We start from the raw sequence: 20,059 nt of genomic DNA, 5'->3' as shown, positions 1-20,059 counted from the left end.
TTTTAAAAAAAGTATTGCACTCCAAATTCTACTATTAACTGAAGGCTTATTACAAAGTAAAAGTGGCGATTCAGGTAGAATAGTTTACTGGAGATTGGATAGAAGTTAACACTGAAAGTCCTATAAGAGAGATGCATACCTGCCGACATTTGAGAAATAAAATAATGGAGATTTTACTTCTTTTTTTTTTTTTTAAACGACTTAAAGCTCCTCTTGCACCTCAAAGTATAGCATGAAGCTTACAGTTGTAAGTACAAAACAAAAAGAAGAAAAATTTACATTAAAAACAAAATTCCGCAAGGCCGCAAGACTTTCAAGACGGAGATTTTACTTGCAACATTTTTTAGGCTACAAGTAAAGTTTTGATACATTAAGAATAATCATGCAAGTAAAAATGAGAAATTCAAAATTGGAAATAATATAAGCACTTACATTTAGCGAAGTAAAAAATATTCATATGAATCTTAATCTAAAGAAGATTTCTTTAAACCATTATTTAAAATTACTTAAACTATTAACACTCAACATACTGTAGTACTGGCAATACCATTATCTGTTGAGGAAAAAGAGAAGTATTTTTGCCATCAGCAGATAGTTTATTGCCAAAAATATTTTTTTTGTTGCATTACTTCAACAAATACAGAGAAATTTGAGAACATACAGGTAAACAGGAGATAGTCGTAAAATAAACGAGTTTTCATTAAAAAACAGGAGATTTGGCAGGTAGGGAGATGTCTCACCAACCGCTGACACTTCCATGTCAACAAGAATGTGAGTGAAACTTGCTTATTAAGCAAAAACTTGTCTGATCTGAAGGTAGTCAGTATATCTGTTCTCATTGACAGGCAGAAAATATGGTTCCTTACATTCATCATAAATCTCTTTATTTATTCGGATCCTCTAATACTCTTCCTCTTTGTATATTGCGGCGAACTTCAAATAAATCATGAATCTAAACTTACCAGTATGTGCAAAATGATGTTGAGGTAAACTTCAACTGCCTGTTAATTGATAGAAAAAGTTACTACCTTTTAAATGGAGATGTTATTCTGAGATTGAACTAATGAATGACTAAGAAAAATGTTTGTACTGAGAAAAATAATTTTAGTCAATAAAGTCTGCAACGTTTGATATCAATACTTTCTAAACTTTATGTATATTAAGAGTTGCAGTCATATTTCTGGCGAATCAAGAATGCACAAAATCACTTTGATCTTTGATTTTAAAATACATACCAATAAAGATATTAAGCGGAGGCGAATATGAAATTATAAAAAGGAAGAAGAACGATAACTATTCAGTCAGTATCTACATGCAAATAAAGATATTATGCTGAGATAAAATTATAAAAAGGAAAAAGATCAGTAACTATTCAGTCAGTTAATGCAAGGTTGGTCAGAATTATATGAGGTATACTAACAGAATTTAGATGATAAAAGTTTTTTTAAATTGTGGGGAAATTATATTATTTATATACACAAGGTGTTGCTTTGTGATGATCATCTTTGATAGATATTTTTAAAATCAAAGTCAAAAATTAAGATAAAAAATAATGTATGTTAGAGATCAGATATAATGAGGAAAATAAAAACAATGCAAAAAGGCAGTTGATTCAATATTTAAAAAAAAAAAAAAAAAATTCAGTAAAAGTATCAAGACATAGAAAACAAAACAATCATTGCGTATAAAATTAATACAAATTAAATTTTGTGAAACTCCTTTATAAAATTCTATAAACATTCCAGCTAAACAAAACATAAATCAATAGTTTCAACAGTTCAGTCTAATCAGAATATTTAATCACAAACAGTAAAATAATAACGAACTTTACCATAAGAGAAGCTGTAATATGATGAATGATTTGTTCATTTTGAAGCACAGAGTTACACATTTCTTGAACTTTTTTAATAACAATATTCTTTTCTGATACTTCATCTATAAGCTCTTTTTTCTTATTTTCATATGAAATTATCTTTTGATTGAGTCGTCTCTCATACGTACTAAACTCCTTTAATTTAGTTTGGATATTTTTCTGTAAACAAAAAAAGACAAAACATTTAACTTAATTACTACACATTTGGACACAACTAACACATATGGACTTAAAGCAACTGAAAAAATATTAGTTAATGACTTAAAGATAATTTGATAGTACTTCAGCACATTACTATAAGTAAGTTATGATGCTACAGCACAATGCTTTGGTGGTAAAGTTGCTACAGGCATTATAGACTCTGTTGGTAAAAGGCTGGGCGTAGTATGTTTGATCTTGCGACCTGACAAAACAAGGGTGTTTATGCACCAAGATGCATACTAAATCTATTGCGGCTGCCCTCTAGAACAAGAGTGCCAGTTCAAGCATTGTTCAAGTCATCTGACCAAAATTAAAACTTTGTGGCATTCCTTCCACAGCTTTTCTCTACTTTTGAATTTGCTAGCATTATTATTACTTTGTCTTCATCTTTCAGTTTGAGTATTTTATTTCTACTATCTTAATTTGATAGATAAGCAAAACAAATTTTTGCTATGTTGATGGTATCAGAAGATAGCTAAATAATTAAGTATCCCGAACTGGTTATTTAGATGAAGTTGGTATCAGGTCAATTTAAAAATTCATATGATTTAAATCACATGATCATCAAAATTTATTTTTAACTGTATGTCAATAATGAAAGAAAAAACTTACTTTCATTTCTCTTAGCATGTTTTCTTCTCTTTCCTGTTCTTCTATTTTTGCCTCCAACTCTTTAAGCTTAGGCAGAAATACATCAGTCATTTCCTGATTCTCCTAAAATATAACTATTATAGGTTAATAAGGTGATTAAATAAGTATGATTACAAACTTAAATTGGCAGATGACTGCAAAACTAATTTACCTCTTATTCTTAAATGCTTCCAAATAAAAAACTATCATTAAACAAATTTTAATGGATTTTACTTAAATTTTAAGAAAAAAATGCTGGAAAAAGTTTTGGAAGTTCTAGAACTTACAACTCATCAATAATTAAAACTTAAGAAATTTGAATTTAAGTAATTCTACTTTTATTTATATACAGTCCAACAGTCAATATTTTAACAGTTCCTATAAAATTAGGTCTTAATATACTCCTTTATGTAAAATATTGAAAGAAACTACAGTTGCTTTAATTTCTTCAGAAATTCACTTATTTTTCTCTCTAAATGCTGCTTTTATAATTTTCATTTACTTATTTATTATGTATTAAATAACTTAGAAATTAATAGCATTACTTAAACAAGATTTTCTCCTTGAACAATAATTTTTTATCATTTCTTCCATGTGGGTTAGAAAAAACTTATTTTTCCGACGCAGTTTTTCGGTGTGTTTTTCTTTATTGTTATTTATTAATTTACTTTTTAAAGTTTGAAAACACTTGTTATTCCTGCTTGGTGGTAATCATTTTAACGACAATGATAAAATTAAAGCTCAGTCATGGATTTTGCTTTTTTTAGGCAATAAATTTCTTGGAAACGAAATAAATTCGGAAAATTATAAAACCATAATACAAATGTTTGAACAGAAAATAAAATCATGTAGAAAATTAGATGAAAGCATGAACAATGTGGGGAAAAAATTCTAATTATATTCACATTCTGTCTATTAAAAAAATGACATTATTAAAAAAAAAAAAAAGATATTGCAATCATAATTAGAACAACAGAAAACTGAAATTAACAATAAAGAGAAAAGTGTGAAATAAAAACACTTTACTTGATTATCTTCTATGAGTGATTCTAAATTGACAGAATAATTTCCAGAGCTTCTTAAAATGTCACTCTCCCTATGAAATAAAGAATTAAAACTTACAATTACATATGCATATTTATTATACATGCGTTATGATACAAGCTATTATACATGCATAATGATACAAGTTAATTTCACCCGCAATATAATTGGTTTAAAGAGAATATAAGAAAAATTGTTATCAAAATTATTCTATTCAACACTATATATTATTGCACAGCTAATAGATTGGCTTTTCATATTAATATGACTTTATGAATAGGACAGAGAACAATTAACAGAAATTTTGAGAAACTACTAGACTTTTTTTCCTGTCTATTTTTCTGTTTGTAAGTTTTTGCAATTTTGGTTCCTTGATAAGTTTAAATAAAAATTTGGTTTGGAGGCAGATCACACTGTTTGCCCTTTTGGGGCAGATCACCAAGGTACATCTCTAATGATTCATAATTTATTTTGGACATAAAATTTTTTGAATGGGTGAAGACAAATAAAGAAAAAGGATTATAGTCTTATAATGTGTGTATGATTCAGGAGAAAGCAGAAATGTAGTAACTGGATATATCCATTCAAAACACTGAATCAGTTAAGAAAAAAATTGACAATTGTAAACAATTTTTAATAATACTGAAAATATTAAACTTATTATTGTATAAATATTCTTCATCAATTTTAAAAGCTAAAATTTGAATAAATGAAATGGAATAAGAAATGATTTTTTTTTTTTTTTTTTTTTTTTTAAANTAGTTCAGTTAAATTTACAAATTATATACATACAAAATAATAAAGTGACAAAAATTAATAAATTGAAATAAAGATGTGAAGTTAGAAACGATTTTGTCATAAATAACTATAAATATGTTTTTACATTATACTGACCGAATAGAATCTATAATAGTGTTCATATTTTGATCCCCATATTTTGATTGTTTCCTGACAAACTATAAATAAAACAATAAAAAAAGCATATATAATTGAAGAAGCTATATAAAATTTAAAATAGAAATACAAGTTTTAATGAATTATATAAACGAAATAAAATGTACTATGTAATTTAACACTGTTTAGAAAGCAAAGTCGAATTATTATTTTACTAGATGCTAAGCTTAACATTATTAATTATTCCGATCATTAAACACTGCATATTTCTGTTACATTGATATGACCACTGTATACTTCTGATGTTAATGAAAAGTAATCACTCACAGACTCGCATTTTCAAAATGAATAGTTTTATAAACTATTTGTGTGGCTGTTACGGTAAAAATACAATATACCATGCCATGTGGCCCCTCTCCAGATAAAGCCAAAATCTCAGAGATTACCAGAGTAAAATTAGAAAAGCTAGCAAATTTCCTAATTTAAATTAACATAATTTAAATTGCAATTTAAAACTTTACAAATTTTTCATATGTAACAAAAATGCATAACTAATAGCAGAAGAAAAAAATTAAAAGCGTCAATTTTTCAAACTAAAATCGTTATTTTATGCTTAAAAATTAAAGAAAAACTTTTCTTTCACATAATTTATAATTAAAATATTTCATTATTAATTTTATCAAAGGATTCAGATAGATAGGAATTAGTTTTTGAAAAATGTTTATTTTCCTCATACCTTTAAGACTTTTAAGAAAAATAAATTACGAATTAGGTTTTTTAAAAATTGAAATTGAGTTATTTATAAAAACAGCATTGATGAAAAGGATAATTAATGAAAATGTTTTAAATAGGTTCTAAAGGAAAAATGCCTAATAACAAACTGAAATACTTGCATTAACCCTTTCGCGCCGACTGTCACAAATACGTGACAGCATAAAACCATATCAATCAGGGTAAAAAGATAAAACTAGTTATCAAAGAATTTCTTTAGCAGTTTATTTGTGGGTGGAGTTATAATAATTGTTTGATTTATTTAATTCACCAATACTTTGTTCAAAATAAAACTATTTAGTTATACTTTGAATTAACATTGATTATATATATGATTCATGTTGTGTATTTAGCCGTTCGAGGCTATGTTTACGAACTATCACGCCTACGCAATCGAATTGGAACTTTCCCTCAAAAAATTTCAGTTTAGTTTTTCCTCACCTGTTAGTGTTGCGTTAAGACGCATCTTCTGTATTCTAAATTCTAAATGTTGTAAATAATTAATAAATAGTGCTTGTTAAATATAAGAGTGTTATTTCCTAAACCCCCACGCCATGGGACAGCACAATTAAACTAACAATAATTAAAGTAAAAGCAAAGTAAGTCTGTCAAATTAGCAACGACTACATTTAAGTTAACGTTTTTTATTTAATTACATCTTGATTCTGATTTTGTACGAATGCTTTTCTGAATCACCCATCTTCAAGGGGTTAAAATTATATGTGATTATTGATATCATATTCATTGAAATGATTGTGACAAACAATAATGCTGATCCTCCAAAGAAAAAACTTCTAAAGATGATGGTAAATTTCCCTACAAGTTCCAGACTTCCCAAAGGCATTCTCAAAATTCTCTGGGATTTCTAGGTTTTTCTGATTTCCAGAGAGAGGGACACCTTTTAAATTCCTCCAAAAAAAAATTTACTACATGAGCCCAAAATTGTTGCTGTATCATATTTAATATACCAAGGGCCATAGATGACAGAGAAGATTGCAGTGCTATAGTTATGCCATTTTTGCAAAATGGAAGAGCATTATGTGTCAATAACGGAACTTAACATGTACTCAGTGACTTTTTTGATCAATTATGCTTTATGCAAAATCAGACAGACACACATTTGTATACCGAGAACTTAAAGCAAGTATCTGGCAACAAAGGGTTCATATTGTGAGAGGGAGTATTGCGGTCTGGAAAATTTTTTTCCTAACATTTCCTGTTTCCACTCATCATTAAGAAAGTCATGTTAATTCAACAGACAAACACATCTGTCATTTCAGAGAATGCTCACTACAACAAGAAGAATTTTTTTTCCTTAGCTTGTAAAGGTGTTTACTTGCAGGACAATACATCATACTACACACCTTGTAGTATTACATGTATAGGGTTTAAAGAACATTAAGATGACTACTACCCTTGACTATCAGACTAAGCCAAATATTTAGGTACTTTATTTACGTTGCACCAGAACTGCACAATGGGCAATTGGCGACGGTCTGGGAAATATAACTGAGGATGATCCGAATGATGTGGATGATATATCATACTACACAGCTCGCAGTATTACATTTACAGGGTTCAAAGAGCATTAAGATGACTACTACCCTTGACTACCAGACTAAGCCAAATAAGTAGGTACTTTATTAAAGGAAGGAAGGTATTATAGTAAAATAACACTGTCCTTCAGATAAATAAAGCGCTATATTTTAGAGCTATGCTTATATTTTTCTTTTAAAAAAATAGTTAACCAAACAATGCAGATCAACATTGTTAACAATAAAAAAAAAACTATTTTACAGAAGTGGCTCGTGAGTTCTATTAACTAGAAAATGGGAAATAGAATTCTTTAAAAAAATGGTGTTTAATCACATATACCAAGTTAAAAAACAAAGCTAATTAAAAATATTTTCATACAATCAATCAAAAACTGAAAAAAGTAGACAAATTACCTTCATGTCTGGTGTGACAACAGAATGGAAATTCTGAAGTAACAACTCTACATTATCATCTGTATAGGAACTACATACAGGCATCAAGTGTAGTTTATAACACTCGCACAAGAAACACATGATAGGATCAGGCACTTTTATGTAGTCTTTCACGAATCCTTCAACCCCCATTTCCCTTTTAAAAAAATAATAATAAAATAAGTTATTACGCTATATATATACAATGATATATTGCTTTTTTTTTTAAACATCAATGTAAAACACATAATTCATGATATACTCATTTTATTTATCAAGTGAGATGGTTTAAAATTAAAATTGATTTCTTTTTTATTATACAGTTTTATAGAAGTACAATGCACTAAAAAAACAAATCACACTGAATAACTTTTGATCTAATGATCGGATCTTCAAGTTCTAAGTCTCAAACTTAATGATTAGAGGGGGTGACCATACGCTAATTAATTAGCGCAGAGGGTATTTTAAGTTACAAAATTAAACATACAAATGTACTTTCTCTGAATAAATATACATTTTTTTTGACAAATTCAGATTTCTAATTATCAAAATATAGGGGGCAGCCACAATCTGGGAAATATGGTCCTCATAATTTGGGCGGGAGAGTGATCCAATGTTTGGACCACATAATATTAATTTCATTTTTTGTGTATTTCATTATATCTGAAAAACTTTTTAAGTGAATTGAAAAATTTTTGCACACAGTTATAAAATTTGTTTATCAAAGATTAATTCCACGCAAAAAATAAATTTTAGTACATATTTATTATTTTATTTCAGAATAGCAGAAAAAGTTTTGAATTGCAAGGTTTACAATTTCTTACATCATTTCAAAGTAAGTAGTTTTCATAGCAAAGTACAAAATTTGTGTAAAATCAGTTGAATAGTTCCTGAGAAATTGAATTTTAGATATACAACTTCTTTAAAAATCAATTTCTCAGGAGATTTTTAACCTTAGCTTAAAACACGTAATTAATTAGCATATTTAAGGTCACCCCCCGAAACCATTAAGTTTGAGTCCTGCATCGTGAAGATCTGATCATTAGATCAAAAGTCGTTCATGGTGGTCTATATTTTTTATTTTTTTTTTTGGCACACTGTACATCTGCTATGCATTACATAATGTTTTTAAAATTACCAATTGGCTTGCACACACTTAAATAGAATGAAGTGATTCACAACTATATGAATTATCCTTATGATTCAATATTCAGAATATTAATTACACTGATAACATTACATTTATTCCTCAGTAATTTAAATAAACATTTATTTAGTATTTTTTTCAATTTCATTAAACTTAAATAAAAATTTAACTTTGAAAAAACTAAAAACCACATATTAGCATGAAAAAGGAACAGTGCTAGGAATAGGAACAATACACAGGCTTAAGTACCCCTCCCATCTATACCCTATTTTAGACATACCAAAAATAAATTTTAAATAATAATATGAAACAAAAACCAAATATGGTGAAGAGCAGAAGAGATTTTTGGGTATTTATAACCAATAATTTTATTTCAATTTAAGAAAATGAAAATCATAATTTGGATGGCAAGGCGGAATTTAGAAAAGATGCTGAATTGAAATGAAATTTACATTAAATACGCTGAAATGAAATTTATCTATGATACATGAAAATAACTCACTATTTTACAGAAATTATATTCAAAGTTTAATTTGAGGGTTTGCATTATTTATAAAATAAATTACAAAAATACCTTACAAGAAAAAAAATATTTCTATTGCAACTCATGTTATTTATACTAGTGAATAAGAAATAAATTTGCTTATTTTGTCTTTCAGTAACAATAATTATGAAAAATGAGTACCTGAACTCATCAGAAAGAGTGGGAGATTCATATTCCTCTATAGATTTTTCTGGAGTCAAGACAATATTAACTTTGAGAGTTCGTATTAACAATTTGAAATCTTCTTTATCTTCACAAAAAAAGGCGATTAAATCCTCCTCATTAATACAATTTTCTATTAATTTACAATAATGATTCTTTTCTAGTCTTAACTGGAAAAAAAGAAAAATTAATATTCTTCAAAAGAACGAAACATTAAAAATACTACGGCAATTCGAGTCACAGATATGATTTAATCACTACAAAAGTTTGAAAATGCTTTCTTAATCAACAACAAATCAGATTGGAAATGAATATAGTGAAATAAATAACATCCTGTAAAATCGGCAAATCTCCTGTTTGAATCGGCAAAATCCTGTTTAATATAACTGACATGAAAACATTGCTGCAATCAAACAGTAGTTTACATTATAAAAATCTAAGCAATTTGGAGCACATTTCACTGGCTCAGTGCCATAGAACTAGCTCAACTTTTTAACTTACCACAAGTAACATTGGTCCATAAACTGTTCCATTAAATTTGGATTTGTTATCTTTCAACCATGAAACAGCTTTGTATACATTTTCAAAATTTTCTTTTAAAAAATCCATTTTCTTTGTCTCTTCTTTTTCCGCCAGTTCAATTTCTGCAACTTTCTCTAAAGAGTAAATTAAGAAAAATATATTAGTATTAGTTGTTTAAATTAAATTAGGATTAGCAACAAAATAAAGAGAAAAAGAATTATTTTAGTACAATATGTAAAAAATTTCCACCATAAGGAAGCGTAAAAAGGAAGTAATACACTAAACTACTTCTGAAATTTGTAATTTTTTACATAAAATTAAAAAACTAAACTGTTTGTACAAATTTTTTAAACAAACTTCAAGCATCCATTTTTTCACAAAGAAAGTAAAAATGTATGTTAAAGGTGATCATTACAGAACACTCTCCTCTTCTTGTATACCCAAGTAAATGAAAACCACCTTATATAATTTCACCAAAGAAGAAAAGTTTAGTATTTTCATAAAAAATACAACTTTAAATAGTAACATTTTTAAGCCTTTTAAACAAAGCCAGTGTGATCAAAATATTCTCAAAGCAATCATCTATTAAATCACTAAATATTTGATCTTACATTTTTCACACACAGGAAACTGGTTACCTACACCATGCAGATTCATTGTGTAGGTGCTTAAGGCTCACAGGATTCATAAATTTAAAAACAAAATGAAAAATGAACCCAATACATTTACTTTTATTAGATTCTTCTAACTGCTTTAGCTTTAAAACGATGTAACCTCTATCTGATGTAAGTGATGATATTTCATTTTTAATTTCCTCCAAACGCTTTGATAAGTCTTTATTTTGATCCTAGAAAGAGAAAAATCAAAAAAATATTAATTACATTGTGGACTAAAAATTTTACTTAAATGTTTTTGTTTTTTGTTGTAATTATATTAGTAAAAGTTTGAATCTCCACCTAGTAGTTTTACTGGAAACAGGAACAAATTTAAGCATTCCATTATTTACAGAACTTTAAAAGCTTCTAGATATAAAGTTAAAAAAAAAATATATATACAGCACTTTTTGTGAGTAATTGACTTTTAAAACAGAGTGGATTGATCAAGTTAACCTTATGATTCCCAGCATAACATATAGGGCAAAATTTGGAAAGTTTGCTTCCAGCTAGTTAAATCATTTTTAACTGGGGCCACTTTTTAAAAAAAATTGAACATTTTAAATGAGTGAAAAAACCGTTTACATTAATAATGTAAGGCATTTCTCTTGAAACATTTTTCAAAAAAAAAATAAACTTTGCAAAGTTCAAGTTTCAAATGAAGAAAATTTTTCAGAAACAAGCATGAAATAAAGTAATTTTCAGAATATTATAAAATATTTATAATAACTTCATATTTTTTTAAAAAAATAATTATAATAATAAAATGGACATAAGGTGCATTTTCATCAAATAATTTGGCTATCAGGTAGCATTAGGCAGTCAATTTTCAATCGCCATGAGTTACATTTAGTCATCCTGTGACAAGTGGAAACTATTAATTTTGTCTAAAAGCATTGCATATATAGTGAATAAAAAAATCCCATTAATGTGTTGAATATTTATGTTATATTTTTATTACATTATTGCAATTTATTTCAATAATACAATTTTATGAAAAAAAAAATTTCAAAATAATGCTCAAAGGGGCACTGTCAGTTTTTGGCTTCACCACTGACAACAGAAAGGCTCCAGTGTGTTAGCGGGCAGTGTGTCCCCTGATGAAGTTCTGTCCTGCTAACACACATATCTTAAATTTTTATAATTTTTGTTTTCTGCTAGAATTGTTTGTTTGTTTTTTACTTTATAAATTAATTATATTATTTATAATAATATATTATTTTCTCTTTTTCTGAATTTGTAATTTAATTTCAAGATTAGATCAATATTTTCAGGTTATATTTAAAAAGATGTTGTCAGAAAGTGTTAATTTTAGTTGACTGTATGAAGGGCTTGATACAATATAGTGATAAACCATGAATTTTTAAAGGGGACATTTTTACAATTTTTTTTTTTTCAGTATTGTTTCCAAATATACACTTAACAAATTTTCAGAATTTCTACTTGATAATACATAGAAACATCTTATTATCCACATAGCAATCATTGCCTTTTTTTACCAAAAATAATCTTCAATTATATAATTAAAAACTCTATTAAAAATGTTACATTAATAATTATACATTCTACAATTTATTAATGTAATCTTAAAGGAACAATAAATTATGAGATTCCAAATAATATTGAACTAATATTTAAATTAAAACATCCCACCAAATTTCTCCTCAGATAGTTAATTTATTTGTTTTTTATTTCAGTATGGTACAGTAACTCCTAGATACACTGCTTTTCATAATATTATGCAATGGATATCACACAATTTTGTTATGTCTTCTCACCTCCCAGCAAAAAAACCTTAACAATTTTCAGCGCTCGTTATAACCAAATTCCACTGTAGTTAAAAATGATAAAAAAATAAGTAAACTGCTTAAAAATAATATGGAAGAAAATTTATACTTCAAGGTGTGGTCCCTCCACTTTGCTGCTATCATAGAATGAATTTAATTCTTCCTTTTCTTGACAGAGCTGAGTTAATCTGAAACAAGTACACATTAAGATTAGTTGAAATGAAAAATTTAAATCTGCTCAATAATTGACAAATATATTGAGAATGAAAAGTGAAATACATAAATGAATTTATTCATTAAGAATATATTATTTTTTTATTTGAGACAAACATTTAGCTTCATAATCATCAATAAAAAGTAATCCTTTTTTTAGTATGAAAAAATATTTAAATTTTAATTATAGCAATATAAGAAAATAGCTTCAATACAAGAAAATATTTTCTTGTAGTATGTTTTTGTTGAATAAATATCACAAAAATAGAAATAAGACAATTTTTAGGTATGCCATATAAAAATAATGATAAAATAACTACATACTTTGTTAACTGATTCCTTTTTTCAACAATTTTACTACCATACAGCACTTTTGCATTGCTGACCTGAAAAATTCATTGATTGCAATAAAAACATTAAACTAAAAAAAAATTGCTGATGCAATGTAGTAAATTTAATGCATGGAAATAAAATATTTTTTATAACATACTGGCCTTCAAAAGTACTTCAAACAAAAAGAATTAGGCTACAAATAACTCTTGATCTAATGATCGTATCATTTACTAGAATTATCACAAAGTTTAAAGGGGATGACCTTAAATATGCTAATTTCTTAGTGCAGACGAAATTTTAAGTTAAAAATCAGACACAAAAGTGTGTTTTCTCTGAATAAACATACTTTTTTTGATGGATTTGAATTTTTAATCTCAGAACATGTGGGCAAATACAATCAGGCAAATATAGACCCAATAGTTTAGTCCAACTATTTTTAGTCCAACAATAGTTTAGTGTTACCAATAAGAGAGTGTACCAAAGTTTGAACTCCTTAAGATTAATTATACATATTGCATATTTTGTCATATCTTGATAATTTTTTAAGCGAATCAAAAAACTTTTGCACACAATTATAAATTTTATTTTATTTTTTCAATAATATAACATCCTAAAATGTTGTTATTGAATGCCATCAAAATAAAATGCATTTATTTGCAAACCAATATATATTATACATTAAATATATATTTAAAATAAATATATATCTCCATTAAATATACATTTACATGAAAATATCAAAAATATTTAAACCAAAGAAAAATTAGAACAAATCAATATGATTTTTAAAGTTAGAATTATTGGTTGGTAGCTCATATTATTCATGTACTTGCTATAAAATATTGAAATAGCATTTTGAAGAATCAAGCATTAAATATGACTTAATGGTAGTAATGCTTGTCAAAAAATAATGTTTAACATGCACAGCAGTGACTTAAAATTGACATATAAAAGAAGAATGTATATATAAATGTAAGATATGTATATATAATGTATATATAAATGTCTTAAATGAAAAATATTGGATTATAGTTTGTTCAGTAAAGAGGTCGTTCAAAATACAAAAGTAATGTGATAACAATAAAATTATTACCATATCTTGAAGCTCTGCCATTTCTTGTTGTTTTTCTAAAACATCCTTTTGAATATTGACAAGTTTTCTATTCTGAAAAAAGATGATAATCAATTTAAAAGAACTAGTAATTTTTTGAACTATTAAAAAGCATATCATTCATTAATATATTTTGTTCTTAAACAATCTGTTATATTTATTTCATTTTTTTTAAAATTAATATACTTTTATTTTATTAGTATCTTTTAGATATCATTTCCTAAAAAGAAAGCAAAGTTTAAAATGCATTAAAAGCTCATTACAACGAGCATATTAAGAGAATTTACAAGTCACAGTCAAAATGCTTATATAGAAGGTACGAAAATTGTAGCGTTATAATTAGTTAAAAATTGATAGCCTTCAGCTATTACCAAAATTTTTAAAGGAAATACATATTTCCGCTGTTTAAGTGAGCAATATTATATGAAAAAGGTTTAACTGGCAGACATTTTTACCTATTCAGAGAGACAAAGAATGTTTCTGTGCTACAATTTTAACTCCTTATTTTTATAAAGCAATGTATGGGCAACCACCAGCTAAGTTGTCTTTTTCCTCCCAAACGAAAAGTTTTTCCACTATTTTTGGAAATCCTGTTACGACTTTTGTTGACCAGATTTATACTGATACATTTTGTTGTAAACATATACCCTTATTTCCCCTCTTCACAAAATTTCCTACTTTTGTCATGCAAATCATGGAATGGGTAAAGAGAATGAATCATCAGAACAATATTAAAAAAAAGCGAGGGAATTGCTGAAGTTGCAGAATCAGTAAAGAGGTTTTCTAAAAGATGACTCTTTCTTTTCCCTACCACCCCTAAAAGAAGAATGAATTGTATCATGCATTAATATTTAAGTAAGCATTTTTTTTATTAATATTTAAATCTGTTAATAAATATATAAGTTATAATCAGGGCAATTTTATAATATGGCTCTGAAGAAGGGTGCCTTCAAGTCAGGAATAACTTGTCAGTCAAATAAAGGCAGATTTCAAAAGAGCAAAATTTAAAAGATTAGAGCAAGCCAAAAACTGGGGGACATGAAGAAGTAGGCTGGATGCCTTATGTGCCAAATAAAATGAAGAACCTAAGCAATATAAAAGTTATAATTCAATAAGTATAACTAACTCAATATATGTATTAAATTAGTACAAAAATAGCAACTTCTGCATGCCAATCTTATAAATACACACTTTTGCACTTTCAAAAAAATTTAGTGTATCCTCATGAAAAGCTTCACTGTTAAGAAATTTTCTTCTTTTTTATCATGAAAAATTGCATTAATGGGTTTTACTGCATATTAATTTTCAAATGTATTCATAGAATGAGAACAAAGCTGGTGGCCAAAGATGAATAGTATTTTATGAAATAGCTTACCTTCTCCCTTAACTGCTCCAAAGTGTCTCGTAATTGTAGCCTTTTCACGTTAATTTTATCCTTCATAAGAGGAATTTCTTCATTCAACTTTTCACTTATTTTTCTCAAAGATTTCTTTTTAAGTTTTATTTCATCAAAATGTTCCCGAGTTTTACCATAATCCTAAAAAAAATTACATTTTCTAAAATACATCCAGATATATCTCAAACATTTAAAGCAAGAAAAAAAAATTTTTGCAATCCTTTCAGAAGTACTCAATTCATGGGGGGGGGGAGACAATAAATTTATCTTCAAATGCAGTGATTTCTAAAGATCTTTAGAAATTTTGAATGAGAATATATTTTAAATAATGTGTCATAAACAACACTCAGTATTAATGAAATAAACACATTTTTTCAACGTTCATTATTAATCATTATTAACTCATTATTAATGAAATAAACACACAAACGAATTTCTAAAATACATCCATATATATCTCAAACATTTAAAGCAAGAAAAAAAAAATTTTTGCAATCCTTTCAGAAGTACTCAATTCAGGGGGGGACAATAAATTTATCTTCAAATGCAGTGATTTCTAAAGATCTTTAGAAATTTTGAATGAGAGTATATTTTAAATAATGTGTCATAAACAACACTCATTATTAATGAAATAAACATCCTAATTAAGCTCAGATCATGAACCTGAACAATATAATCTATAATAAAAGAAATATAATTCAGAAAACAAGACTACTAAATTAGGTAAAAAAGCAAAATGTGGTGGACTTGCATCAGTCCTGAAGTATAATCAAAAGCATATCTTTGCAGGGACAAATCATCGAGCAAATTGTTCATAAAGTGAAGCATGTAATGCAAAAAAAATACTAAAGAAAATTACTTTTTTTACAGATGCTCTAAACTCCTTAATCAGCCTGATATAATCAGCAAGTGATAAATTTTCATTACTTTAAACATTATTAAACTCTTTTATAAAGGTAAAATTGATTTCATTTTGGAATTTAACATGAAATATATAATAACACAGCCAAAATAAACTATTTATAATAAAAGATTTTTTTTTCTTCTCTAAACGATTTTTTTAAACCTAGAACTAAAGGAAGAACCTAAGTAACAGTTTACAGACTTTTATTAAAAAATAATAATAATCAATTTTAGGAAATATATAGTCGTAAGCAATTCCTCATTGCAGATATTTTTAATCATAGACTTTAAACTTTTACATCTCTAAAAGAAGAGCAGTAAACAAAAAAAGAATATCAAAAGTTTTAACAATAAAAATATTACCATAATGCAATAGTATAAAAAATAAGAATAAAAAGATTTTTAAAAAAATAATGAAGCTCTTTGATCCAATCTTTAAAATTTGGTAAAAAATTTATTTCAATCTTTCTTAGTAGTTCTATAATATGAATGATGATTGATCAACAGTTAATGGAATTTGAAAATCATAAATGTCATTGTAAACTACAAAAGTTTGAAGAAGTATGTTGAGTTAAAAATTAAAACTAGATTCAAAAATTGATTTCTTAAAAAGTAATAGGTTAAATTTTAATTTAGGAATAAATTTCCAAGATATAATTTAAAAATTAGTTACATCAATTTTTACCAGAAAGTTTTGGGAAATTGTTTCCAAAATAGTTCATCTTAGTTTAGGCAATTTTAAAAATAAATTGTGCAAACAATATACAAGTAATAACTCAATAAATAAATATCCTTTAAAAAAAAGTAGTGACTTAAATCTATAAATATATCTATAAACAATGATTATAAAAATCTTACCAAATACAGTTTTAACTGTTCAAAAGATTTTAAATGTTCAATCGATCTAAGTTGTAGTTCATGTTTATCTGCTTCAATTTTAAGTCGCTCAATCTTGTCGTTTTCTTCTTTTATATGTCTCTGACATAACCCTATTTCCTCATCAAGTTTTGATGACTTCATTTTCAATTGCTTTAACTCTTGGTATGTAGTAAACAAATATGGATCACCTATCTTTAAATAAAAAAAGGAAAATTACTGTACATGACAGTTAGTTACAATTAGGAGAACCGTCAAATATTACGTAAGTACCAATGAATGGAAGTACTTCCTTTTTGCTTAATTTCGGGTGTAAAGTTTGATCAATGTGTAACACAAAACACTTATGTCAAACACAAAATTTTGTAAATCACCAAAAATCTTTAACAAATCACAAAAACAACAGAATTTGAGAAAAAAGAATATTTTTAAATAAAAAGTCTATTTCGTCTATTTTTATTAAAGAAAGGGAGACAAGGGACCAAATTCTTTGTAACATGCATACATACTATTTGAAAAGCCCCAAGGATGAAATAAAAGTTATAACAATGAAATTGGTTCAAAAAAACTAATACACTTAAAAAAAAAATTTTAAAAAAACACAATGTAAACAAAAACTTGCTGAATATATTTTGTAAGTAAAAAAAGATTTACTAACAAATATATTATTATGGATATACAAATATATAACAAATATATTAATGGCAGTAATAGCATATCAAATTTAATTAATTAATTATTAATATATATAAATTAAAAATATAGAGAAAACATGGAAAATAATAAAACAAAGATGAATGAGAAGAGAATAAGAAAAATTATTAAAATAAACTAAATTTAAAAATATTTTTAAAAAATTTTTATTTATAAAGAAAAATTAAAAAGAAGAAAACAAAATAAACACCCAAAAAAATTAAAATAGAAGACATTAAGTAAAAAAATATAGAAATAAAACATATCAAGCAAAATGTAGAAAATAAAATTTAAGAAAAACACAAAATAAAATATAAAATGCATTCTTTAAAGCGAGTAGCAAATTCATATTAACTTGTACATCCAGAATTTCATAAGAATATTTAAAATATTTTCGTAACAAAACTGCCAGATTACAAAATATGAAAACCGAAGCACAAATAGAGGGTTAAAAACATAAACAGAGAGATCTTTTATGGCGCGTACTTAACTGTAGTGTGCGGTACTGAAGCATGCTCGATTTGTCAGTTACCTTGAATTGGCCCGAAAATGGATGTGAGCAAGGTAACAATATTAAACTGGATAATTTAAAGTTTATGATTCACAAACTAAACTCAGTGGGGCAACAGTCCATAAAAGTCCAAGACCTACCGTGCCTATCTCACATTTCTTGCCCTTGGGCTCTAGGGCGCAGGAGCAAATGCTCCGGTGGGGTGGTCAGTCGAACATGGAACGCCTAGCGTTAAGTCCCAAGCATGCTTGGAACTCATTTTATCCACTGAAGGGATGAAAGGCCGTACGTAAATACATGCATACATATATACATACATATGTACATACGTATGTATGTTAAGCATACGTACGTACATACATACATAAATAAATAAATAATAGAGATAAAAAAAAATTACATACACATTGAAGCATGTTTTTTAATCTTGCTTTCTTGTCCATCATGGCAAATTCTTTTACTTTTTCCTGAGGTAAAAACTGACACAGGTTACTGACATCAATGTTGAAGTTTCTCACTATCTCTTGAATCTAATAATTAAAATAGAAATGTTGGAGAATAATTCTAAAATTATCAATTTGGAATAGCAAAATAGTATCAAAATCCATATACATAAAAATACAAAAGCGGTACTTGTGGAAAATCTCGCCAACAAAGAAAGTTGGCGAAAATTCCCCCAAATTGACACGAAATCAATTCATATCATGACCAGAGCATATTTAATGGAAATTAAGACAAAAAGTTAATTCAAAAAAAGAAAAGTATAAATTAATGTTTTAGAACAGTGGTCATTCGCCAACAGAACCAATTATCAACAATTCAACCATTGAAATTTCCTTTAATATTTACATTTTTTAAACTGATATAGCTATATTGTGTCCTTCACTTAGTTAGGGTACTCTTAACAGAAAACCTCGCATAAAAACTGGATTTTTTTCAACAACAGAAAGTTTTTTTTTTTTAAAAAATTGGGGTTTTTTTAATAATGATTTTTTAAAGAAAAAATTTGGTTTCTTTTCATCAAAAATAACACAAATGCTTTATTGCCAGAAATGTACACAGCCACATTAAAGCTTAAGTGTATATATATATTTAGGATAGATTTAGTAAAAAGTAAAGCGTTGTTAAAATACTGGTGACACAAATTAAGATTCGGCATTTTCTAAAAAATTGATCAAAAAAAGTGACTGAAGATGGATAGTTTGTAGTAAAACATTCTTAATTTAAATAATTTGTTCTATAAACATTGTTACTTTTGTAAAAAAAAAAAGCTTATTTACAAATATAATTCTATTTTTTATGTATAGTTTGCTTGTCAATGAAAAAAAATCAATGCAAATCAATATATTTCCAGAAAATTGGATCAAACTTAGCCAGCCTTGGCTTGCCAAAACTTGATACAGTGAATTCGCGATAACTCGAATCTGATAGGACTGACGAAAAACTTCGACATATCGGAAGTTCGACTTACCGTTAGATTCGGTTTTGGACTTTCAAAATATTGTCGGATTATTTAATTAATGCTTATAATTTCAAATCTTCTAATTGCTTACAATATTTAAGATCATTTTTCTGACAAGCCATTTACGATAAGACTGTTTGAAGCACTTTATGATACCCTGGTTCATCGGCTGCAACTTTGATGTTGTGTTTGGCGGGAGAAACTGCAAGTTTACTGCTTTTAAATTAGGTAGATCACTATGTGCTGTGCATTTATCCATAAAGAGTATCACTTTTCTTTTTTTAGCGAAGAATTTCCGATCCAATTTTCTTACATAGTCTTCAAATAAAACTGATGTCATCCAAAACTTTTTGTTAGACTTGTAAT

General features: G+C 26.9%; 1 protein-coding gene across 2 annotated transcripts in view; it reads right to left on the bottom strand.

Moving 5' to 3' along the window:
- The window catches only part of LOC107447103 (structural maintenance of chromosomes protein 5), a 48,849-nt gene that overhangs the window by 20,454 nt on the left and 8,336 nt on the right, over positions 1-20,059 (bottom strand). For both annotated transcript variants that reach the window (XM_016061921.3, XM_071179146.1), the window contains exons 4-17: positions 18,636-18,761; positions 17,010-17,222; positions 15,228-15,389; positions 13,835-13,906; positions 12,733-12,794; positions 12,305-12,383; positions 10,485-10,602; positions 9,735-9,889; positions 9,213-9,403; positions 7,363-7,537; positions 4,643-4,704; positions 3,731-3,800; positions 2,687-2,788; positions 1,832-2,032 (exon numbers count right to left, since the gene is read on the bottom strand). In XM_016061921.3, coding sequence (XP_015917407.1) covers positions 1,832-2,032; positions 2,687-2,788; positions 3,731-3,800; positions 4,643-4,704; positions 7,363-7,537; positions 9,213-9,403; positions 9,735-9,889; positions 10,485-10,602; positions 12,305-12,383; positions 12,733-12,794; positions 13,835-13,906; positions 15,228-15,389; positions 17,010-17,222; positions 18,636-18,761 — 1,788 coding nt within the window. The remainder of the gene's footprint in view (positions 1-1,831; positions 2,033-2,686; positions 2,789-3,730; positions 3,801-4,642; positions 4,705-7,362; positions 7,538-9,212; positions 9,404-9,734; positions 9,890-10,484; positions 10,603-12,304; positions 12,384-12,732; positions 12,795-13,834; positions 13,907-15,227; positions 15,390-17,009; positions 17,223-18,635; positions 18,762-20,059) is intronic.

This window comes from Parasteatoda tepidariorum, chromosome 1 (assembly GCF_043381705.1).
Source record: "Parasteatoda tepidariorum isolate YZ-2023 chromosome 1, CAS_Ptep_4.0, whole genome shotgun sequence".
NCBI lineage: Eukaryota > Metazoa > Arthropoda > Arachnida > Araneae > Theridiidae > Parasteatoda > Parasteatoda tepidariorum.
Note: the sequence above shows the minus strand (reverse complement) of the source record. Positions and strands in the feature narration are given on the sequence as shown.